The sequence below is a fragment of the Cydia fagiglandana genome, chromosome 16 (genome assembly GCF_963556715.1).
Source record: "Cydia fagiglandana chromosome 16, ilCydFagi1.1, whole genome shotgun sequence".
NCBI classification, from domain to species: Eukaryota; Metazoa; Arthropoda; class Insecta; order Lepidoptera; family Tortricidae; genus Cydia; species Cydia fagiglandana.
In genome coordinates, this window is record NC_085947.1 from 16,741,349 (window position 1) to 16,767,468 (window position 26,120).

Sequence of the window (26,120 nt, forward strand, 5' to 3'; positions counted from 1 at the left end):
ACGATTTAAATGTATTTTGTAATATGTAGTTATACAAGTTATTCTTGCCATAAATACCTATCAATACCTACCTAAGCTATATATTATCTATGTCACATGGATGTTCTCGTCTAGGTACAATCGACGTCAAAGATATGTTTACACTTTTGCACCTTATGCCTTTGTAATAAGAATAAGGCGAAAAATGTAAACATATTTAACGTCGACTGTACAGTCACCTGCAATAATAATATGTTACTCTTCGAAGGCTCCAAAAATATGTGACTCGCTCGTATGGCTCTAGAAATAAAATCGTGTCAGATATTTTTGCGGCCTTCTTTGTGTAACATATTATTGCCGGTGACTGTACATGTTTAGTTTAAATTAGAGTTAGAGTATTTATTTTTTAACCTGAATGTAACATTTCTCAACCGATTCTCGTGCAATGTTGTAAACAGGTTTAAGAAAATATTATATTTTTTTAGACGATTCAGATTTCGGAAAAATTTCAAAACTGCGGAGCCATACCACGTGGTCTACAGGTCACAAATCCAGCACAAATCACTAACACCTTTTACAAAACAAAGTCCCCCGCTGCGTCTGTCTGTATGTATGTTCGCTATAAACTCAAAGACTACTCAACGGATTTTCATGCGGTTTTCACCTACCTATCAATAAAGTGATTCTTGAGGAAGGTTTAGGACGTTTAAGGTGTTTAATTTGTTAACCCGTGCGAAGCCGGGACGGGTCGCTAACGTAGGTACATACTTAATAATTATTAAATTAAAGTAAATGTATGTGTATATGTAGTAAATGTGTGTGTACGTGTGTGTATGTGTGTGTGTGTATGTATATGTAGTAAATGTGTAACAAATTTCAACCGGCCTAGTATTTTCGGAGCAAATTAGATTGGGACAGACAGATTAGACACTAATAAGGCGCAGTTTTTTTCTTTTGAGGTACCGAATCCTGAAAATACCTAAATAGTTTAATTAATCTGGGAGACCGAGCTTTGCTCGGAAAACATATAAATACTCAAAATGCGCGTTTTCCGGGATAAGGACCTAGCTAAAGTTAGACCAAGAAAAGTCTGCAACGATTTTAATAGCACACGCAGTGCAAGTGTTATTTATACACACCTTTGTTCATCATCATCATCATCTCAGCCATAAGACGTCCACTGCTGAACATAGGCCTCCCACTTGGACCTCCATTCGTACCGGTTGGAACCGACCCGCATCCAGCCTCTTCCGGCAGCCTTATAACAAGGTCGGTCCATCCTGTGGGTGGACGTCCTACGCTGCGCTTGCTAGTCCGTGCACCTTTGTTAAAATAAGGATGTGTACCGATATATTTGGTAACTTTGGCCGTCTATATCTATTCGATGCAGACTGTACCAAGTCCCCGGCACGTGTCAATTCAACGATTCATTTTGCACATGTTTTTAATTAGGTAACCACTTCTGCTGACATACGCTACGCCAGCACCTTTAAATACAATGAACTACTTATTTTGTTACTACGTAATTTTAATTCAACTTATTGTAAAAACCGGGCAAGTGCGAGTCGGACTCGCGCACGAAGGGTTCCGTACCATAATGCAAAAAAAAAACAAAAAAAGCAAAAAGAAAACGGTGACCCATTCAAGTACTGACCCCTCCCGACGTTGCTTAACTTTGGTCAAAAATCACGTTTGTTGTATGGGAGCCCCATTTAAATCTTTATTTTATTCTGTTTTTAGTATTTGTTGTTATAGCGGCAACAGAAATACATCATCTGTGAAAATTTCAACTGTCTAGCTATCACGGTTCGTGAGATACAGCCTGGTGACAGACGGACGGACGGACAGCGAAGTCTTAGTAATAGGGTCCCCCGTTTTACCCTTTGGGTATGGAACCCTAAAAACTACATGAACTTTGAACAAATAAATCCATACATAAGTACTTACTAATATTATAAAGGCGAAAGTGTGTCTGTCTGTAGCCTCTTCACGCTTAAGGGCCAAACAGATTACTGTGTTACGTCTCTCCTGTAGACATACACAAGAGTTAAGGGCTATAAAGGTTAATTTTCTTATTTAACCCTTATCCACGTGAAAAGGTCCCTTTATAGCCCTTAACTCTTGTGTATGTCTACAGGAGAGAAGTAACACAGTAATCTGTTTGACCCTTAAGCCGCTGAATCGATTTAGTTGAAATTTTGTGTAGAGATAGTTTGAGTGCCGGGGAAGGACAGGATAGTTTATATGTCCGAAATCATCCCTGAAGAGAGTGCAAAGGGGGGTATTGAAAGAGTTAATGAATTGCCTAATAATTGAAGTAACAATGCGCGAATTGAATGATTGTTTATTAGCATGCATTGTCCAGGCGCTAAGTATAGGTACAGTCAAAGAATTTAATTTCCGACCCATTTCGTACTTTGTCACAGTGACAATCAATATGAAAGCCGCTAGAGACCTCATACGGTTGTCACTTTGACAAAGTACAAAATGGGTAGTAAATTAAATTCTTTGACTGTACCTACTTTAGCTGCTGTCACTAATTCCACGCAGACGAAGTCGCGGGCAAAAGCTAGTATGTTTATAAAGCACATATGTGTGGTCATAAATCAATGGAAATATTAGAACCATGTCACATTTAGGAATACGACGAGTATTTTTAGAACTATGCCAGGAACTCTTCCATTGATTCAGGCTGGCATAGTGCTAAAATATCCTGAGACTAAGGTTGACTGACTGAAAGTGTCAGAAATATCGTTTGATATTTACTTACCAGTCGCTTTTCGGTGAAGGAAAATATCGTGAGGAAACCGGACTAATCCCAATAAGGCCTAGTTTCTCTGGGTTAGAAGGACAGATGGCAGTCGCTTTCGTAAAAACTAGTTGCCTACGTCAAATCATGGGATTAGTTGTCAAGTGAAAGGTACAGACTCCCATAAACCGTAGCAAAATTCCGGGATAACGCGAGGAAGAAGAAGAAGATGAGTTGTGTTAAGTTTTGTGTAATCCGTGACAAGACGGGGAGGGTCGCTAGTTATACCTATTAATAAGTAGGTAGGTATATTATATTTTACCTACTACAATTTTTAATTTGTTTTATAAATGTAGTTTAAATACATCCGAGTTAATTCGTTACAAACAAGTTTGCCTAACGTATAAAGGCCGTTATAGATTAGATTTGTGAATTAATTGGCGTATATTTAAATATTTTAAATAACTCTTACGAGGTTATTTATTGATATATCCGGTATTGACCTTCCGCACATAAACGAGTTCGAGTTATATCAATGGCAAGAAACTATACACAATTTTATCACAAAACACATCTATTACGCAAGATACACAGTTGAAGTCGCGTGCAAGCAATATAATTTAATGTAGTAGAATAGAGACACTTTTCTTTACAAGTAATTACAAATATGTATATACATATATAATCTTATCTTGTATTTTGTAACTAGGTGTAACCTTCTTTAAGGATGAGTCACGCTAGACCGGGCCGGGGCCGGGCTGGAGCTTTCGGTGCTTCGTTTTCTATGGAAAGCACCACGTGATCACCGATCAGCCGTCATAGAAAATGACACGTGACGCTTCAGCCTAGACGCGGCCATCTAGCGCCAGTCATCCTTTAATGGCTCCTCTGCACGATGGCCCAACCTATTGGTCCAATATGTTGGGCGAACGTTTAGAGGGGGTAGTTGTGCCTCGTGTCCCGGGCAGGCGTCGCTCGCTCCGCAAGTACATCCGTCCCACACCAATTTTGGTGGCAAGCCGCGCGTGGCTAGTTACCACCTAGCGGTCATATCTGTCCTAAATCGTAACAGACGCGTTTTGTTAGGGAGTGAATCTTCTGTACCTAGTACTATTATTTATTCTGTGTCCCGGGATTACTTTTTAATAGTTTCCTCGTACGCGGATCCGTGTTCCGTCATTCGAGGGCTTATAACTAGTAACGAGTTAACATTTTACTCAACGGCTCATAAATAAGTCGTTTCACATCCTTCGCGAACACATAGTCCATATGGTTAAAGTTCGTCGGCTGCACCTTGTGTTTGTCGACGACGTTGGGCAACTTGTCGTGCAACGTGTCGACGTCGCGCGCGTCGCATAGCCAGTCGGCGTCGCTGTAGACTAGCGACACGGGCGGCGACACCCGCGACAGGTCGTAGTGTGGCGGCTCACTTGACCCATACCGCTCTAGATTCTCCGTTTCACCGTAGTCAAACTTCCTGAACTTCCCGGAGATAATCCCTTGCCCGTAATGCGCGAACTGCTTTGCTGACGCGCCTGAAGGCACATGGCTTAGGATCACTGGTAAATTAGTCATGTTAAGCTGTTCTATGTTATAGCCTGTTGCCAGAAACATTAGGTTGGTACACATGATTTCTGCAGACTGTCCACCGCTGCACGCTATTCTTTTAAACAACGTCATCAAGGTATTATCGGGAGCAAGCTCATACAGACCGACACTCTTTGCAAGACTGTGAATGAACCCTCCTGTGGGAGCAATAAATCTTATGATAGGACTCTTCATGTGTGAGGTAAAAGCTATTGGCGACAGTGCAATCATGCGTTCAATTTTTTTCATAAACTCCGGGCGCTCGGATCCTAAGACCCAGAAAGCAGTAGTCCCTTGAGAATGTCCAATGTATTTTAGCTTCTGTCGTCTGGTAGCGTTCAAAGTGTAGTCGATCATGGCTGGCAAGTCATAGTAGCCAAGTTCGTGCCATGAGAAGTCCCAGAAAGCGCCTTCAGATGGGTCCAACTTGGTGTGATTTCGTGAGTATTTGCAGCCGCGCGAGTTTGCCAACCAAACATCGTAACCATCTTTTGCTAGCAAATAAGCTAATGCGTTGTCTGGTCCAGCTACTAAATAGTCATCTGCACTTCCTAATAATCCATGCTGAAGAAAAACTACCGGTCCGTCGCTGGGTATCCGGAACATCTTCAAAATGTAATCATCTTCAGTTATGACTTCATGCGTTTCAACCGGGTATCCGTATTTCGTGATGAGCTGGTCACAGGTAAGATGACAGTCTTCGTTGCTAAAGCCGGACTTGTATTCGTCGGTAAAACTGTCGCTGGTACTCTGGTCGGTAAAGAGATTGCTGACGCGGTTAAAGAAGTTATACGTATTTGAGAGAAATCCCGTAAAGTTATTTTCGCTTGAAGTTGATGTGTCCGTTTCAGAAGAGGTATTAGAGTCCCAGAATGATTCTAACTGTCCGTGGCCTGAGGCAATAATTAAAACCGCAAATATGAATATCTTCCCGGCCATATTGCGCGTTAGTAGGTCAATACTAAACTGATCTGTCGCGTAGCTTTGTTTTATACAACGAATGATTCCTTATCACACGTGATTTACGTGGCCAGCTGCGTTACTTAGAAAACGGGCCAAGCTAATAATATTACCTACTCATACGAAAAGCGCGCTTGGTGCTCGTTAACTTGGCGTGTGATTCGGAAAATTGCGGGTCACTTCATGAGATTAGCTCAGAACCGTGACAAGTAGTATATGCGAAGAGAGGCCTATATATGCTCATCAGTGGGGGACAAAAGGCTTTAAATTATGATTATGATGACGATGACATAGGTACCTATGTAGTATGTACTACTTTTGTTATGATACAGGCAGTAAATGAGCCAAGAAATCGCCTGATGGTAAGCAATTACCGACGTCCATGGACACCTGGGTGTGAGTGCGTTGCATTGCCGGCCTTTAAGATGGGAGTACGTTCTACTACCTACCATTGACTTTCCAGTAAAATCCTGTATGTTTCGGGTCGACAAGTGGGGTAATCCCACTGATACTGAAACTGTTTTTCTCTGATTCATTACCACGTGCGTTTATAGAATCGTAAACAACAGGGTCGAATCCGGGTGATGGCAATTATTTGTCAGTTTATCACGAGTATTTTGATCCTGACTTAAGGATGGATAGTTTTTTAACCGACTTCCAAATCCCAAAGGAGGAGGTTATCAATTCGGTTGTATGTTTTTTATTTTTATTTTTTTTATTTTTTTTTTATTTTTTATGTTTGTTACTCCATATCTCCGTCATTACTGGACCGATTTTGAAAATTATTTTTTTGATTGTATGTATATGCATACAGATTGGTCCCGTTTTTGTCAAAATCCAGTTCTGATGATGGGATCCATGAGGAATCGACGGAACTCCTCAAATCTTAAAGGCATACATATGGTGATTTTTGTGTTTTTATCAACAAATCAAGCATATACATTCAAAAACGTGACATTTGATGAAGTGGAACTGCTGATGATGATCAGAACGGAACTCTTCAACGACGCATAGTTCACCTTTGGCGATTTGTCCTCTTCGTTATGTTTGTTAAGCAAGTTAAGTTTTTAAGCCACAATTTTATCAAGCTTGAGTTCTGATGATGGGATCCATGAGAAATCGAGGGAACTCCTCAAATTTTAAAGGCATGCGTATAGAGATTTTTGTATTTTCATCAGAAAATCAAGCATTTTCATTAAAATCTGTCGCATTTGATGAAGTGGAACTGCTGATGATGATCAGAACGGAACTCGTCAACGACGCATAGTTCACGTTTGGCGATTTGTCCTCTTCGTTATGTTTGTTAAGCAAGTTTAGTTTTTAAGCCACATTTCTGTCAAGCTCGAGTTCTGATGATGGGATCCATAAGGAATCGAGGGAACTCCTCAAATCTTAAAGGCATACGTATAGAATTTTTTGTATTTTCATCATAAAATCAAGCATTTACATTAAAAACTGTCGCATTTGATGAAGTGGAACTGCTGATGATGATCAGAACAGAACTCTTCAACGACGCATAGTACATGTTTGGTGATTTCGAATTTCGATTTTGACTTGGACTGGGACCCGGACTCATACCCGGATCCGGTTCGGACCCGGACTCGGACTCGGACCCGGACTCGGACCCGGACTCGGACCCGGACTCGGACCCGGACTCGGACCCGGACCCGGACTTGGACCGGCACTCGGACCCGGACTCTGACTCAGAGACCCGGACCTTGACCCGGAAAACCACTATGATACCTAAACTAAATAAACCACTATGATTACCTACCATAAAATGTGGGTATGATGATGCCAAACCCCTCCCGCTCAAACTCCCGTACACCGCACCGCATGCGCAAGTGGGTTAGGTTAGGTTTGAACTGCGATCCTCACAGAACCGAACAAAAGTGGGTTAGGTTTGGTTAGAACTGCGAGTCTTACAGAAACGAAATGCTACTAGAAAAGTGGGTTTGATTAGATTCGAACTGCGATCCTCACAGAACCGAACTGCTATCAGAGAAGTGGGTTAGGTTAGGCTAGATAACTACGACCCTTACGGAAACGAAATGCTACTAGAAAGTAGGTACTGGTTTTACCTCCTTTTCTACATAGTGCACCATCTACCATAATCTTTTACCGGGCCCCATAGAAGTCGGTTTTTTTTTCTTAAAAATTATTACGTAACTACTTATTACTATTAAGGGTACAACAGATTTTACCAGTTCGCCGGACGATATCAGCCTGTTAATCGCAAAAGGTGACAGTTCCGAACAACTGACAGGCTGATGATATCGTCCGGCGAACAGGTACTTAATCTATGGACCCCTTTAGGTTTTGTCTTGTCCCGGTTGCTGTCGAGACGGCGGGGCCTTAGTGTGGCGAGGCGAAAACCTTCATCAAGGATATAGTGTGCGACGGTGGAAAGAAAGGGGCTGCGACCCTCGCTCTGGTAACCTGATCCAACAAATATCACTGGGCAATCGGCGAGGGAATACCGCCAGTATTTTTAGCACATAATTTGGTCCGGGTGAGTATTGAGTATACCTATTGAAGAGAAGGGTAATTTTGTTGTATTTGTTGTTTAGATTAGTTTTACTAGATTTGCAGATGTTTTTGCTTTGATTATATTGACGAAGCCTGCGTTAGTGGATTTTGCCTATTGATATAAGTAGTAATTGTGAAATAAATATTTTACGAGATAAAAAAAATAGGTGTCTACTACTTAGTCTTTACAAAAACCAGTGACTATCATTGCTTGTGTGCATGAAAAACACTCTGGTTCTCGGAATTGATAGCAGCTATAGATAGGTTACTGGGATATAACGGTAGATATAACGTACAAAACAAACAGCAACACCCCTAACTGTACAAGCATAGGTATGATTATGTACTAAGGTCCACCGATGTATGAAGGTAACGTGCGGGGTGTGAGCGATAGTATGGTATCGATTTATATATTATAAATACTTACGTAAGTACATATCTAATTTTGCACGCATTACCTATTAAAAATCAAGTTTGTCACTCAAATTCAAATAAGTACAATGAATTTTAACCTTTTAAAACTCAAAATCAAAAATGTATTTATTGCAAGATTATGGTACATTTACAGTAGTAAAGATGTTACAATGTTTATCAGAACACATAATCTACCTGTCAGAGCATGCAATAGGTTCCAGTGTTGCCAACTCGGATTTTGAAAATTTGCTAGACTAATGTCTCGATTATGCCAAAATTATGCCAAAGTTTTTTGGAATATGCTATTAAAACAAATGCTAAAATGTCAGCTTGAAATTAGATACTTAAAACACATACATTTTTCAAATTTGCCTCCTTTTTCTACTGACAAGATCTGCTTGACCAACTTTATATAGTCCGTCGACGTCCATCCGTCCACAAAAGTCAAAATTCATATGAAAATATGAACCACATAAGGCGACGGCGCATATTGTTGCTGCCAAGTTGGTGCAAACTTGGCTTAGACTAAATTATGCTAAAAAATATGCCAGATGCTAAATGGAAAATTTTGGTGCCAAAGCAAGTGAAAATATGCCAGATCTGGCATCAATTATGCCAAGTTGGCAACACTGATAGGTTCATCTCCTTCATCTCATCATGCAGTACCGAATAATACCTATAATAATATCTAACATTTTTACATTTAGAGGAACATTAATTATTACATGAGATCGTTAAAATTATAATCAAAATGTTCATTTAAACTATAAAAACTTGCTTTTATGAGTATGTTCTTTAATGTAGTTTTAAATGTTGTTCCTGACATCATTTTGATGTAGTTTGGCAAATGATTGTATATTTTAATACTAGTGTAATACATCCCTTTACGTACTATTGTCAATTTTGAGTCAGGAACTTGTAAGTTGAGCAAATACTTATTTCTAACAGGCCTGTTTGTTTGTTTAACATGAAATTCAGAGGCGTTGTTCTTGATAAAGATACAGCATTGCAAAATGTAAATACTAGTTAGGGTTAGGAAACCTTGGGTCATGAATATAGTCCGACATGACTCGTCATCTCTCAATCCAAAAATAATTCTAACACATCTCTTTTGTAGGATGAAAGTTGATGAGGCATTTACAGAGTTTCCCCAGTAAATGATACCATAGTTTAGAATGGAATAAATATAACCGTAGTATGCTAAAATTGCAGTTTTTGTGGTTGATACATTTATAAGTACTTGCAGTCCATAACAGAATTTCCTTATTTTACTATTAACCATCTCAATGTGTTGTTTCCAATTCAGATGAGATGACTTTCAATTACGACGCCCAGTTTTTAGTCAATGTGTGACAAGACAAAAGTCAGCGTGCTTGCTAATATATAACACTTATTATCATTTCATGTTAGAGTTCAAGGGCTTTGTAATATCACGCATCACACTAAACTTGTTCCGATGTCATGATCTCATAAATGTAATAAATTGGGTAAATAAACGGATATAGGCTCTTGGTCTTCAATGGGCCAATTTTTAGGGTTCCGTACCCAAAGGGTAAAAATATATACATACAAACATGAACGCTGAAAACAATACACTCTTTTTGTTTGGGCAGTCGTGTAAAAACGGTCCGACTCGCACTTGGCCGGAATTTAGGTATAGGTAGGTAAATTGTTGTCGAATGTTATTTTTCATTCTACAGTGAAACCTGGTTAATTGGCACCTGGATTAATGGAAAACCTCAATAATTGCAACCAAAAGTCCGGTCCCGGTCCCTTGAGACCAAAAGGCCTCTATAATTGAAATTTTGGAACCTCTATAATTGCAATTTAGATTTTAGTGCTTTTCGTAATTTTGCCTCTGTAATTGACCACTTCGCAACTAAGACCTCTATAATTGACACCGTGCTAGAGAAAATCGTTATTTTTGCTCTTCTTTTTACCTCTATTATTGAAACGAGCCTTACTTATTACCTCTGTAATTGAAATAATGTAGTTGTAGACAGCAGAAACAATATTTTAATAGCAATCATCATTTTATTTATATTTTCATCCAGAATTCAATTTATTTATTGGGTAACTATCACAGCCTGTAGTGGGTGAAATAGTTTTGAATAAATCAAAAACAAAGTATGATTTTTACAAATTTACATTCTAATAAAACTTTCTTCTACAATTCAAGGGAATTTTTAAACCCAAATGAAAAAAAAAAGTAGTAATTAATGTAGTGTAAAAGTGCAAGTATAGACAGAAGCAATATATAGACCAGAAACCCAGAACGTAAGCGTGCAAATCTACTTTCAATGGTTATTTGCACCTCCATAAAAGAAATTTGCCAGAACGCAACCTCTATTAATGAAAACCTCTATAATTGTCTCTACACTACGAGTTTTTGAACCTCGTTAATTGACACGAACTGCTTAAATGAAAAACCTGGTTAATTGACAAAAAATGGCCGGTCCCTTGAGATTGCAATTATCCAGGTTCCACCGTATTTGGAATATTTGGATACAATTTGGTTGGTTTGAAGAGCTGTTCATTCAGGGTAAAATATACATGTTGAAGAGTTACGAAAATATCGTAGGGGTTGTGCACAAATCACGCGAGGTATTTTTGGCTACTTTTTGACCCCCCTCCCCCTTGGTGATATTTGGTGAGGTTTTTGGCTCCGCTCCCCTTCAAATTTTTTTCATTCGACCTAATTTTAAAATAAATAGTGTTGTATTTAGAAAATATTGTTTATTTTTCTATTTTCGTTAAATAGATTCGCTATTTTGAAGTGCAGAGTGAAGATTTATGTTTAACGAAACCGAAAAAAGGTATTTACTCATGTGGTTGGTTTTTTTTTCTTAGTTTCGTATACTGTACAAAAATACACGTGAGGTTTCCTTATACCCCTCCTCCCCCAACGTGATCTATCGTGAGTTTTTCGGGACCCCCCTCCCCCCATCGAACCTCGCGTGATTTGTGCACGACCCCATAGTGGAAATCAAAGTGGAAGACTCTTTAGGACATACGGTAAAATTACACTAATATTGTACAGAGAACTCTAAACAAAACTATCTATTGCATGCATATTATTGCATGGTAGGGCAAATTAATACTTAATTTTAAAATGGGGTGAGTAGGGATTGCGGGGGGAGTAGGGATGCGAATCCAGAATTTCTTTTTTCTGGATTTCAAGACGTTACTTTATTTAATAGAATTAAATTTATTCTAACAAGTTTGTGATGTAACTCTGCGCGTTGGAAGGTTCGCGACGTGGTTTGAATGCTCCTCTAATGACGTCATGGTTACGAAGTCACATTGTATTTGTAACAATGATAACTGTTCCTTATTTGCACTTGGGGTCCTAGGGTCTACACTTAGCACCTAAGTGTAGAAAGACTGCATTTTTAAAGGACTAAAGTAGGGGAGGGGAGACTGGGATCGGTTGCAACGTTTTGACATTTCTGACTGCGCCCTCGTTTTTCTTCGATTCTGTATTTTGTTTAGTAATAAACAAGGAAATAAACAATGTAAACATTTGACTTTGTGTCATAATTATAGGGCCAATGAAACAAAAAGGTGGGTTTAATTCTCAAACATCTAGGTTAGGTAGTTTTAGTTTATTTTAATAAGTTATTTTATATTCAATATGTTATATAAACATAAAAAAAATAATGCTTCGGTTTATCTTATTAGGTACCTACCTTAGGTAAATACCAAACTACTTTCATAAAATTAAAAATGGGACAAGACAATTAATTTTTATTCGACGAATAATACATTGTTAAGCAACTAGGCAAGGTACCTAATGCATGATTTTATTTTGATGTCTGTTTTATTTATAAAAAGGTATAGGTAACGTTTATAAATACAAGTGATATACTTAGCGCCATTATGGGAAAACATAGATTGACGTAATCGTGGGAGATATCCATTGTAATTACAACAAACAAAAAACTGCAAAATTTTTCCTCCCAAAACTAGTTGTGCGAGTAACAACCATCCTCGCGTATCGCGTGCGCACGTAAAATAAAACAATTTACATAAAATTGGTTTATAGATTACATTTTTAAAGGATTATTTTTTGCCGTGGTGTAGGTAGATGTGACCCAAAAATAATCACAGAGAGTTGTACTACGATACTGTGTGCGTGTCATTATTTAATTTGTTATTCTTCTGAATGTTTTTACGCCAAATAAATATTTTTCTATTTTATTCTATTAATTTAATTGTTCTGTGTAGGCATTTTAGGCAACAGAACAATTCAGTTTTGGTATGTTGTACGTACCTACTTACAACCGTCAAATTCCAAATGTTACCTCTATACTCGTATGTGAGAGTACAAAAATTACCCATTGTATTGTCATCTAGATCACGTATCCCGGATATAAAGTCGACGTATCAGTGTAATCCTTTTGTGTGATTTATATGTAAGATTTGTTTACACTGGTACTACTTACTACCTAATTAGTTACGGGTGAAGATAATAACGGCTTGTAAAAAATTGCCAGCCGCCCTAGTTCTAGTTCTTACAATTAACATGCGATCCACACACGAGTGTAGAGCTCGTTGCATAAGTCATATCATGCAGTGTACGTATCGGCGGTGGCCGCGGCCGCTGCCGGAATAGTCACATTAACCTGTGGAAGCCGTCGGGCGACAAAAAATGATTCGGTGTTCACTGCAAGGTCACGGTTCACACATTTATATATTACCGATTTGAGAGCGATCAGTTTGTTATTGACCTCTGCGGGAGCGCGCGCGTTATGGTCCAAAAAATATTTATTCTCGCATTTTTCGCTACCTGCCATGGGCAACTCGCGGACTTATTGTTCCCTCGTGTGGCCAACACCGTCAGGCAGACGGCGGACTCGTTAACAAATAATCCGGTGGCGAGCCAAGCGACCAACTTCGCCGGAGGCCTGCTGACGAACACCTTCAATCTCTTCACAAACGTACCCATCACCCTCGCGCGGTCTCTAACCGGCGGAGACGGTATTAACGGCGTCCCCGGGCCCATCAACGACAACAACTTGGTAGCCTTAAGCGATAACTTCCTCTCAGAGTTCAACTTCGGCCTAGGCAACGAGGACTGCAATCTTAACTGCGACCAGCTCATCGCCAAATACGGACATTCAGTTGAGACGCACGATGTTCTCACCGAGGATGGTTATATATTGAAGATGTTCAGGATACCCAGTGACGGACCAGTTGTGTATCTTCAACATGGGTTGTTAGGAAGTGCAGATGACTATATAGTGGCCGGACCGGACAGCGGTATAGCTTATCTCCTTGCAAAAGAGGGGTACGACGTCTGGTTGGGAAACTCGCGCGGCTGCAAGCACTCGCGACGTCACATCGAGATGAGCCCCTCCCAAGGCGCTTTCTGGGACTTCTCTTGGCACGAAGTTGGCTACTACGATCTACCCGCTATGATCAACTACGCGCTAAATACAACAGGAAAGGAAAAGCTGAAATACATCGGCCATTCCCAGGGGACGACTGCATTCTGGGTGATGGGATCAGAACGTCCCGAATACATGGACAAGATTGCTTTAATGGTTGCGCTATCACCCGTCGCATTTATGTCCCACATGAAGAGTCCTATCGTTAGATTTTTGGCTCCCACGGGAGGTATAATTCACGCATTTGCAAAGACTATTGGGCTTTATGAATTGGCTCCGGATAATGCGTTGATGAGAGTATTTAGAAGAATAGCGTGCGGCGGAGGGCCGTTTGCGGAAATCATGTGCACTAATCTTTTATTCTTAGTGGCTGGTTACAACGTGGAACAGTTGAATGTGACGAATCTGCCTGTGATCTTCAGCCACGCGCCGTCAGGGGCGTCAGCGAAGCAGTTCGCCCACTATGGGCAAGAAGTGATCTCTGGGAGGTTTAGGAAGTTCGACTACGGCTCAGCGGGGAACCAGGCGCGGTACGGGTCAAGCGACCCGCCGGACTACGACCTGTCGCGCGTGACAGCTCCCGTGTCGCTGGTCTACAGCGACGCCGACTGGCTCTGCGACGCGCGCGACGTCGACATGTTGTACAACCTGTTGCCCAACGCCATCGACATACACAAAGTACCGTCGAGAAACTTCAACCATTTGGACTTTGTGTTCGCGAAGGATGTGAAATATTTGATTTTTGAGAGACTGAGTAAACTGTTAGCGCGTTTTTAAATGTTAATGAAAATGATTGCGAGTCAATTAATTTGTGCTTGGTGTGATCTTGACTATGACTTGACCATGGCATGACTGAGGTCATCTGCATAGTATATACACTGTATAATATAGCCGTTATAGGTTGTGAGTTCGTCTCTAGGATAAATGTGGTATAATCTCAAACTCATACAAATTGCGTGAATGTAAAGATGTACGGTTTCAAGCAGATGATTTGCGAGGGTCAAGTCGAGTGTTGTGACTTGTGAATAATTGACCAGACAGCAGGTAAAAAACCGGAATGGGTGACATAATCAGAATGTTATTAACGCATTCACTGCCAGGGGACCTGGCCTAGGAACAAACTAGTATGACGGTGAACGCACATGTGCGTCGCGGGCAGTGAATGTGTTAATTATAGTTCTTTTCAATATCTTCTGAATTATTACGCGACTTCATTGTCGACAGGTACAGTCAGCTAAATATTTTACTAGACTTACAAATTGTAAAACAATCGAATGGATGGTAAGGTGTCTTACGTAATATACCATTACAATGGTCCATTGTCAATAATGTTACTGTATCATTCTTAGACTTTTTTACCTGTGCGATAAATTACGCTTATCCGGCGACCGTACAGAAATAGATGATTAAAGTCATACGGGAAAAATAGGTACCGTAAAACGGGGTGAGTAGGTTTCGCGGGGAGAGGTGGGTTATGAATGGGGAGAGAAGGTTTGAGAGGGGTGTGAGAAGGGATTTTAAGGCTACTGCTACAAAAATAATGTATTCCAATTTAAAATGGGGCTATAGTAATACGCATAATAAAATAAAATCGATCCAACAATCTTCCAAAATCACCTTTGTATGAAAAACCCTCTCACCCCAAATACGAGGCACTACGGGGTGAGGTGGGTTTCCTCTTTATCGTCAAAGTTACGAAATGGAAATACCCAAAATAAAATACAAACTAAAATACAAACGTCCGAACCACTTATAATATACACCATTCAGTTTTCACATGTAAAAATAAAATTTTATCGAGGTTTGAAAGTCAAATTTCACCCAACTCACCCCATTTTACGGTACTTTTTTAAGGAGATTAAGTATTACCTATAGGCTGCCTATAGGCAGTGGCGTAGCGTGTACTAATCTAGCCGTGGGCAATTTTGTATCTGCGTCTGTGAGGCCTTTTTCTTTCAAATGTGCTCAAGGGGCCTCGAAGGCCCACTTCGTCTACGCCTAGCTACGCCACTGGCTATAAGTCGTATTATTGTTTGTATATTTGTTATGAATAAACCTTTCAGTATTGTAGAAATACCATTTTATTTTTTCATTACCTACTTTATATACAGGGTGGAAAGATAAGTCGGGCCCTGGAGGGAAACTACCTTAAATCCTTACGCTAGCTCGTTTTACTTAAAGGAGACATTCCTTTCTTTTTAAAAAGAAACAAAATTGCATTCAAAGATTTTCTAAAACTCGCTTGCCTCGCCCGGGACTCGAACCGACTAAAAATTCCAAAAAATAAAAACTCGCAATTTTATTCTACTAGTCGATACAGTTAATTTGTTAATGATAACATTTCTCCAAGAAACATTAGGTCTTACACTAATCTGTCGTACAAAATATCAATAAAATCTAATATTTAGTACTTAAGATTTTTTTGGACAAGCCAAATTGAAGAAAAAAATAAAAATACCTACTTTGAATGCAGTTTTGTTTCTTTTTAAAAATAAAGGAATGTTTCCTTTAAGTAAAATGAGCCAGCTTAAGGATTTAAGGTAGTTTCCCTCCAGGGGCCAACTTATCTTTCCACCCTGTATACTAGCTTACATATTTGATTGTATTGTTTGATTGTGGTCGGTACCGTAAAATAAAATCCATTTGTCCTTGACATTTGGGAACAAGAAAGAGATTTGATATTTCCTACCTACAATTCGCATCCGTATCGATAAATGGTGAATCCGTAGGTATTATAAAAATTCCCAGTTGTACAATTAATTAATTGACCTTTAAAGTTTAAAATACAACATTATTGTATGTCTTTCTCATCGCGGAATAATGGTGTTCTGGACCTTTGGGAGGCGTGCGTGGAGCTGAAGGCAACACATAGAGGCCCTTTTGACACTATAATGAACTTTTACCTACAGCACCTGCCAGCATTATAATTATAACTTTATACCTACTTATGTTTTTGTATTTTATGTACAAACAGAACTGTACATTCGGTGGACCTTATTACAAAAGGCATAATGTCCACCGATGCGATGTACAGTTAACCGCCGACCTCATTATTATTTATTGAATATGCGATATGCGAAAAACGTCATTGTCCAATGTACTTATTCAATGTTGGTATTTTATTTAAAATACGAGCACAGTGCTTTGTTGCAGTGCATGCAATTTTATTCCTTACACTCACTTCACAATAGTTAATTGTAGGTATCTAACAAACGCAACATTTTAACTAATCTCCTGTGGATCTTATTACTATTGCAATAAAGCTTACAAATTGTCAGTCAGTCAATGAATCATAATACATTCAACTCGTGAACACAACCTCGTTTTTCTCTCGATGGAAACCAAAATAAAATGCTGGACAGCCATGGAATAATAGCAACTGAACTGCATTTAGGTACCTACAAGGCATTTAGGCACGTAAAATAGTTATTTGTTTTACAAAGGGGCAAAGTTGTTGTTTTTGAATCAGTATTCTCACAATGGGCAACTTAAAACAAATAACTAGGTGTACTGTCAAAAAGGTTGGCTGGGGTAAATAGGGACAAGACTTAAAATATGATTTACCTGACAATTTCCTAAAAAAATAAACAAATTGTATCATTCGATTGAAAATAATAATATTTTTTTAAGAAATTGTCAGGTATAGTCTGTCAACCCAAATCTGCCAGTAAATACGAACAAAAAAACTGACACAAAAACACATTTTAAGTTTTGTCCCTATTTCACCCCAGCCTTCCCTATTCACCCCGGTTGACGGTACTCATTTCAAATAGTTTCAGGTTTGAAGTCGGTTAAAATTGCAGTCAGCAACGTTTATACTTAAGACACAGAATGTAGAAAAAATTTATTGTTAAAATACTTTGTATTATTTTTATTTGTGCAGAGTGTACTTGATCTAACAATAACCTCAGCTTGAACTTTAAACTTACTTACGTCAATTTGTTGACGTGTAAAAAATACCGTAAGTATCTATAACTACTAACTACGATTTTTTACGGTTCCGTACCTCAAAAAGTAAAAACGGAACCCTTATAGATAGGATCACTCGTGCGTCAATCTGTCCGACCACCGACCATTCCCCCCTTTATCTCCAAAACTACTGGGTCTAAAAATGTTGAAAAGAAAAAACACAAAATAGTTCTTTACCTATAGGTAGGTACCAACATGACAGGAAACCTATTAGAAATGTGCAGTCAAGCGTAAGTCGGACTTAATTTCTTAATTTTTGATCCGACCCTTATGGGTTTTTTTAGAGACAATTCATTCACATTCCACATAAAATTATACATTGTTAAAAATTTAGTAGCGTACACTCTTGGAATGCGAGTCCGACTCGCACTTGACCGGTTTTTTTACAATAATATTCTAACTATGATCTCAGTGTCTTATTCGGGTCTCCTTGTGGTTCAATCAATTTATGAATCCGGCGAAAAGAAGGCTATTTTATTTAAGAATGTAAATTAGGTAGGTACTTAGGTAGGTATTCTCCCGTTTCTGGTAGTAGACGTAGACCTACACCGTGACCGTGCCGTGCCCTTCTTAAAATAGATTGAACTTTTTGTTACCTCTATAGCCAACCCACACGTCAAAAGTGATAAAATTTGTAGCGACAAATGCAATTTTGATTTGTCATAGCATAGGTAATTAAAATTCACAATCAAATGGAATCGGAGATCTTTTTATGGGTCTCTGGGCGGAGTGGGCGGCTGGAAATGTTGTAACGCTCCTAGGGTTACCAGATACAAATTTAGAATTTCCTGACAAAATTCCTGATTTCTGAATATTTTTCCTGACATTTATATTTTTGACGACGTCGTGGGGTTCTAGCCGTTAACGGTGACCACCCGATTGAGCCGATAGCCGGCTCTAAAAGTATGTATGCTTGAGTAAAGATTTGTTAATTAATAATTACGAAGTTATTGATAAGTTGAGTAGATCTAAGTAATTTTTTTTACAATGTTTTTTTTTTTTTTTTTTAAATATTTTAGGACATTCTTACACAGATTGACTAAGTCCCACAGTAAGCTCAAGAAGGCTTGTGTTGTGGGTACTCAGACAACGATATATATAATATACAAATACATAGAAAACACCCATGACTCAGGAACAAATATCTGTATCATCATACAAATAAATGCCCTTACTGGGATTCGAACCCAGGACCATCGGCTTCGCAGGCAGGGTCACTACCCACTAGGCCAGACCGGTCGTCATTTTGGAATCTTCTTCTTTGGCCAACCCTCTTCCCAGCTCATCTGGGGTCGGGTCTCCTTGTACGTTTGCAAATAATAAAAAATAATAATTTGGGAATAATTTTACTAAATAAAAAGGTAAATTATAAAAAAAGTCTATCAACTCAAAAAATTCCTGACGTTTTCGTATTCCGTCCCCATTCCTGACAAAAGGCTAAAATTCCTGACATGTCACGAAAATTCCTGTCATCTGGTAAACCTATATAAACGCTCCAGACATCATAATTATATTTTATAGCATTTTTGGTGCAGCGGAGTGGTGTTAACGGAATTGGTATAGATAATCCCAACTGAAATGGTAAGTTAAGGTTCACGTTAACGTAATTAACGCTAATTATATAATCATTACGGTTAAAATTGTTTATGCCAATTCCGTTAACACAACTCCGCACTGCTGCATCAAAAATGCTATAAACATTTACGATGTCTGCATGTGTTTAATTGTAGCATGTGTACCACATAAGGGGTCATCCATTAATTACGTCACACGAATTTCTAGGTTTTTGGACCCCTCCCCCCCTCCTTGTCACACTTGGTCACATTTGGCAAACCCCTCCCCCCTAGTGTGACGTCACATTTTTTTCTACGAAATCGCCAAATCGAATTAAGTAAGTACCTAAGTATTATTAATATTTTATCAAAATATTTTTGACGATATAAATATTAGTAATTTTATAACCCAAAACTGCTTAGGAAAGAAAATTAAACGAATAAAAACAATTATCGTTTTAAAAACTTGTTATTTTAATGTACAGCGAATAAAATAATTTAAATAAACTTTCGGTTACTGATGAAGTTAAAGTGACGTCACAAAGTTTGTGTCTGCCCCCTCCCCCATGTCACAATATGTCACATTTTCTTGACCCCCTCCCTCCCCCTAAACATGTGATGTAATTAATGGATGACCCCTAAGTGCAAATATGTTACATGCAGGTATTATTAGTTAATTACTTAGTTAGGTATGCGGGTAGGTACAGAATTTGCAGAATATTATGCGTAAGCTAAGTACGGAAAGTTGAAAAGACCTTGGAATTTAAATAAAAACATGCAAGAAATAAAGGTAGGGTATGTTTAATTTTGGAAACGGGACATTTTTCCATCTATACACCTAAAATCTAAATATAATTATTAAAGGTTTGGCACATTAGACATTAGGAACCAGAGCCATTAGAATATAAATCTATATATGCAAACGGTTTAGGTTCGTGCACAATAGGCTGGGGCCTAGGTCAAATAGGCCCTCTGCTAGTAAGTTTTCGAAAGAGAACGCGCTATGAATTAAAAGCCACGTTGTGAAACGCCTGTTCGTGGCATAAATTATGCGTTCTGTGTAGTCCTTTTCTTAGTTCAACCTCTTACTCCTTGATACGATTAGAGGGCCCAAGGGGGTCACCAGGTTATGGCAGGGGGGAGGGGGCTTACTGTTGATATGTCCGACGGGCGGGGGACCATACAATTAGTTAGAATATGGAATATAAACTCGGACCACGCCAACTTTACAGTAAGAAATGCCTAGGCCCAAGGGGGCTTGAACTCAAAACAAAATCGGCCGTTTTAACTTTGGATAAATAGACTGACGGATCCAGCAACATAAAAACTAGTTTGATGTAGGTATTCAAGAGGTACTTAAATACAAAATACAGTAGGTAGCGGCCCCCTTTTTTAAATACCTACCTAAGATCGTTAATAATTCTAATTCTGACACCAACAATTTGCAAGTGCTGCTTAATTCAATGAAATAAAACAATGGTTTACTCTTGCAAAATACCGTTCTCAAATCACAGCAAGGAAGTCTCATATTCCTGCATTCGTTGTAAAAACTTAGGTAGGTACCTATTTAATCATTTGTTGTTTATTATTTTGAATATTTTGTTAACCAGGAAGGTTACAAAATAGAGATTTAGGAAGATATTTATTTAAACTTTCATTCACAGTTTACCTACCCAATAATTTAAGAGTATAAATAAGGCAGTAGTAAGTATATTAGGCAAAGACAATTGAGACGGGTGAAGTTACCTAGCGCAAAATACTTTAACAGCAAATTTGACAGACGGAAGCTGATGCTTTAGGTACAACTTTATTGCTGCGAAAAGTACCTAAGAGAAAGTAAATTAGCAAGGATAACCATCCATTAATTAAAGAAAACACACATAAATAATAATTTTGATAATAATAAGTACGTATAGGTACATAGGTATAGGACACACATAATATACTCATATACCTACTTCGGACACCTAGCTCATCCTCGGATAGCCTGGAGAGTTATTATGACGGGTAAAGTTGAAGCGACCAGACCTCAGGGCCCTCCTACTAGATGGTGTACTAAAAAAAAGCACCTATGCAATTAAAACTGCACGAGGTAATGCGCTTGGTGAAGAATAGAAGCCTATGAGGAACCTAGTCTTTAATAGAAGGCCTTAAGAGCCCATCAACGTAAATAATCACGATTATTTAGAAATTATTTAGCAGTGGCGCTAGTGTGCACATTGATGAGCTCATGATGTCACGATCCTTAACATTGAGGGACCGACTGAGGATATAGGACACGTACGCAATCTACTGCAACTGTGAAGTTAGCGGTTGCAATATTTTGAACTACTTTACATGTCTTAACTCTGTCACTTAAAGTCATATCGACGCCATCTAACGACAATTTATGAAACTATTTAATTAATTTAAATTTAATACATCTATATCTACATTGTATGTATAGTTCCTTTCCGTCAAAATAAATAGGATATATTTTATGATGGGTCCGATTTTTTTACTATTGAGTATAAAGTCCACCACACCAGTTTTTAGCTACAAGTAATGCCATCTATAGTTGGTCAAACCAATCTAGCCGTAAGCGATATCTATGTATAGATACTTGATACATTGTTTAAATTTGATTTGTTTTGGATTAATTTAAGTAAAAGGAATGGGTATATGAAATTAAAGAATAGGTACTTTACAAATAATTCTTATGTATTAACATTATAGAGGCTTACATTATTAGTAAATTATGTTGGAAGGGGCTGCCACGCCTACATCTGTAACAAAAATATTAGATTTAATTAACAAAAACAATGGGGGCAACTGTCAAAGAGCGTCAAAGGTGTGCATAGATGGCGCCATCATAGCTTGCCCCATTTTCTATGAGATTTGGCTTAAATGCATCTGGCATCCAGGGCATAAAATTCCATTAAAAAAATAATTTACACAATTCTAGGGATTGACAGGGCAAGCTATGCTGGTGCCATCTGCAAAATACTTCGACTGGCCAACCCCATTGGCAACCATTTGAAACCCCATTATGTTGGGTAGTTTCTGATATAGAGTTTATTAACACAACAGTGCCAATTACCCACTAGGTGGGTTCATTTTGTATAGGAAATGGGGCGCTTGGCACTGAATACATTAAAAGTCTCTTCCATAGCACACAGATGCAGTGTGACCGAAATTGTTCTGGAGAATCATCATCATTATCATCAATTTCTGATAGTGGATTGCTTAGCCCCCAAGAATCAAATCTTTGATATTGACAACTTGCAAATCTGATGCAGTGTGCCATGTCTCCATAGCTGGGACTTCAAAACTTTGAGTATGTGACAGTGAGACTTATACGTGATTTAATACCATAATGGAGACTTCACAAAATAATAATTTATTTGTAATATAATAAATCATATTACCATACCCTTACCTATTTGGAGCTGTTAGCATTGATGTAGTGGTAGAGGATGACCAATAAGAAAATTGAGACTCCCAGAATGTTCGAGAACACGGCCAGTTGGATATCGGTGATCATGGTGGCGGTTTATCTGGAATTAAGATGTGAAGAGATGTTAAAATGCAGCAAACATGGAAATTGTAAACGGATCTCTACCTCGGAGTAATTAACAATGGAGCCGCCATTAACAGGCGTTCCCCTCTGTCGAAAATAGGCGGCCAATGGTCAACCACATGTCAACCATATGTATGGACTGACGTTTATCTGACATGACGTACCTATACATTTGATGTGCCCCTCCCCCGCAAAAAACGGCAGACTATTTTGTACCGAAAATTTTAGACATGGCGTCTCCGTTGTTAATTACTCCGAGATCTCTACCGATATCTACGTGTTATGGTTTGCAAAGAACTACTATAAATACAGGCGATTTGCATACATTTTCATGAGGGAATCAAATGTCCAAGTGTAAATTGATATAAATACTTACTTAAATAGGAGTATTATACCTTTTATTAATAAAATACACAGTAATCTTTACCGCAAAACATACACGTCAGACAAATAAATGTCAAATTTAATTAAAGTTGCAAGGTGAAAAAATTAAATGCTGATAGCGAAAAACCGATATTTGTACAGTTTTTTGTACGTCCCTATTAAATCGTTGCCATGTATAAAAATAAATGATTTGGTAGAATTTTAATACAATTGGAAATTGGAATATTTGTAAATTGAGAATTTCGCCATGTATGAAATGAAGAATAAATTAAACAATGTATAAAAAACTACTTGAAGAGGAAACTCTTGGCTATAAATATAATTTTACTATTTTAGTAGAAAAATCATTTTCTACGCGTCTATCTTCATTGAAAACTACTATAATGGATAGATGTCAAAGCGAATCAAAATTTTTCGTTGGGTAAAAAACTTTACCCTAAATATTGATGATTTAAAATAACTAAAAGTGCTGTAATCATCGCTCCATAAATTGTTTTATCAGCTACAATTGCGTAAATTAATTTAAAATGTATCTTTCTTCTGTTAGTTCCCGCTTACATCTTCACGATACTAACAGTTGGGAGCTAAAAAAATCCTACGGATGTTATGATGGTCTAATGAGAGATATATCATGGAGCGATGATGGTAAATACATATTACAGGTAATACTATATCATTTTATTAACCCAGATTGCATAAAAACTGTAAATATGGGCTTTAAATGTCGCTGCTCCCATGTCGGAGGTTAAATTTGTTTTTGTTTTGTTTTCAGGTTAACTGCAAAGGTTTAATCGAAATTTTAACACCCGCAGACCATGACATTCGTAGCTTACAGCACATTCCATTGAAGGACACCTGGTCAGCTAGTTTCCACCGAGAGGGCCACCGAAACGTCGCCATAGGCACTAAGAGCGGTAATGTTTTGATATGGGACACGAAGAACAAGACTATAACGAAAACATTCCCCACTCCCACGCATCAGGCTAGCGTTAACTACATTAGTTATAATGCCAAAAATAATAACTTGGCAGCTACCATGAATAATGGAGAAACTGTCATTTATGGACTGGTTTCTAACATTCCAATTTTAACAGTCAAACTTAATTGCTCGAAAAGCGTTTCTGCAATGAAATTCCATCATGAAACACGGTGCTTATTAGGCTTAGCTACAGATGAAGGGCATGTAGTCCTAAGAGATATTAACACAAATAAGGACAAAGCTTTCTTCGATAACATCCATGCAGCACCTGTTAGCGATATCGCATATTCATTAATAAACAAAGATGTCATGTTGTCCAGTGGCTACGACAAAATTGTTCATGTATATGACATAAGACTCCAAAATGTAGTATCTACCATCAAAACATCTTACATATTGTCTTCTGTAGCTATCAATGCTGACAATCAAGTTGCTATCGGGACCAGAAATGGAGTAGTAATGATTTACGATTTGAGAGATTTAACCAGTCCGTTTACAACCTTAAAAGGTCATAGTGAGGAGGTTAAGAAAGTAGCCTTCCAACCTTCAAGGAAGAAGCTACAATTGAATGAAATAAGTATTCAAGAGGATACTGAATTAAACTTGACACCTTGTAAACCGAGCCCCAGGAAACCTAGGACTTCTGACATGTTCCTAATCTCCGCTTCACCTAACAAGGATAACCTGGATGTATCCGAAAAGACTGAAGATAAAAGAGCTGATTCATTCCTAGTACTGATGGGGTTAGACAAGTCTAATGAAGATGATGTAAATAAATCACAATTTAAAGAAAGTAGCATGTTCGATAAAAATAAAAGATTGGACGTAGAAAAGAATATGAGTAAAATTTCAACACCTCTTCATAATCAAGTTGCTGACAATTTAGCATTTCAGTCTCCCATTTTAAATGGAGCTCCTGATGATGGGAGACCGCTAATAATGGCAAACGGTGAAAAAGAAAAGATTGCGAGATATGATTCTAGTATTGTTGAAGAGCTTAAAGATTTCATTGAGCTCAGTCTTGCAGATGTTGCGGAGGATAATAAGAACTATTTCCTGCACATCATGATGGTTCTGACGAAGCAGCGTCTTTCGTTGGAGAAGCAGATGGCAGCCATGAGTTCTCAGATCTCGATGATGCAGCAGAACCAGATTGAGTTGGTGGATGCGAATAAGAGACTGGCCTTGCAAGTGGAACAGTTGAAATATGCTGCTAACAATAATCTTTAAATTATTGCCCTTTTTCTACAACTTTTACCAATAGTAACAATCCATTTTTTACCGGATAGAAGATAAATCCTCATAGAGGCTGGTCCCTGTATAGCTTAATGTCATTATAAAAAAAAATCTCTTCCATGTTAAGGCTTTGTCATACAGCAGCTTTTTTCACATTCTGCTTGTGTCCCGTGTCAGTGTGATGAAGCCTTTATAATGATGGACAAATGTATATAAAGGGTACAGTGCACTGTTAGTTGATTAAAAAACTAGCTCTGATTAATTTTACTCATTTTGAATATTGTTTTATGTAAGTAAATTTTCTTATTTAAAAGTGTAACTTAGATTGACTGTTAGTGCCTTTAAGTGTAGATCTTTCAAAATGTACATAAATTGCTTGTTAATAATGCCCCATTATTATTAATATCAGAACAGCACTGAGACTTGCCCCAAAATTATGTAATTTGAAAATAATGCATAATTTATATATTTACCTAAATAATATTTTACTAAACAAAATTATACACTGTTAAATGAAATTATTTTGGCATAGATATGTATTAAGTACCTCGTGCCATGATAGCTGTAAAGATTTAATCTAATTCAGTATTTATAAATTCCATGACAATAAATGTGTGTGCTGTTGATTTTGTTGTAACTTAAGAAAAACTAAAAAATAAATAACAACCAAACTCCAACTCATTTTTAATTACCTTATTAGTCATTGTTTATCTTTTCACCTTAGCCTTTTGTCGGTTTTCCTAATTCTCGAAGCTCCTAGCCCCTCCACCACCTGTTTTAATCCAAAAATAACTGAATGTAGGGCCTGGTTTCTGTTCAAATAATAATAATA

The 26,120-nt window shown here is 38.1% G+C and overlaps 4 protein-coding genes across 4 annotated transcripts in view; 2 read left to right on the forward strand and 2 right to left on the reverse strand.

Annotated features, from left to right (window-relative positions):
* LOC134672110 (dolichyl-diphosphooligosaccharide--protein glycosyltransferase subunit 4) overlaps positions 1–22,684 on the reverse strand; it is a 39,944-nt gene extending 17,260 nt beyond the window's left edge. Inside the window, exons 1-2 of the mRNA XM_063530023.1 lie at positions 22,549–22,684; positions 21,852–21,895 (exon numbers count right to left, since the gene is read on the reverse strand). Coding sequence (XP_063386093.1) covers positions 22,549–22,653 — 105 coding nt within the window. The 5' untranslated portion in view covers positions 22,654–22,684 and the 3' untranslated portion in view covers positions 21,852–21,895. The remainder of the gene's footprint in view (positions 1–21,851; positions 21,896–22,548) is intronic.
* Positions 3,923–5,329, reverse strand: LOC134672049 (lipase 3-like). The gene has a single exon (XM_063529948.1). It carries the CDS (start codon positions 5,252–5,254, stop codon positions 3,923–3,925), a length of 1,332 nt encoding a protein of 443 aa, XP_063386018.1. The 5' UTR covers positions 5,255–5,329.
* LOC134671658 (lipase 3-like) lies at positions 12,879–14,432 on the forward strand. The gene has a single exon (XM_063529486.1). It carries the CDS (start codon positions 12,970–12,972, stop codon positions 14,383–14,385), a length of 1,416 nt encoding a protein of 471 aa, XP_063385556.1. The 5' UTR covers positions 12,879–12,969; the 3' UTR covers positions 14,386–14,432.
* Positions 22,685–23,459: 775 nt separating the features above from the next.
* Positions 23,460–25,965, forward strand: LOC134672050 (uncharacterized). Its single transcript, XM_063529949.1, has 2 exons — positions 23,460–23,735; positions 23,846–25,965. Exons 1-2 carry the CDS (start codon positions 23,601–23,603, stop codon positions 25,280–25,282), a joined length of 1,572 nt encoding a protein of 523 aa, XP_063386019.1. The 5' UTR covers positions 23,460–23,600; the 3' UTR covers positions 25,283–25,965.
* The last annotated feature ends 155 nt before the right edge of the window (positions 25,966–26,120 follow it).

Coding starts and splice junctions, on each gene's coding strand:
- LOC134672050 (XM_063529949.1), top strand. CDS start 23,601: ATGTATCTTTCTTCTGTTAGTTCCCGCTTACATCTTCACGATACTAAC. Junction 23,736..23,845: donor ATGGTAAATACATATTACAG/GTAATACTATAT, acceptor TTTTGTTTTCAG/GTTAACTGCAAAGGTTTAAT.
- LOC134672049 (XM_063529948.1), bottom strand. CDS start 5,254: ATGGCCGGGAAGATATTCATATTTGCGGTTTTAATTATTGCCTCAGGC.
- LOC134671658 (XM_063529486.1), top strand. CDS start 12,970: ATGGTCCAAAAAATATTTATTCTCGCATTTTTCGCTACCTGCCATGGG.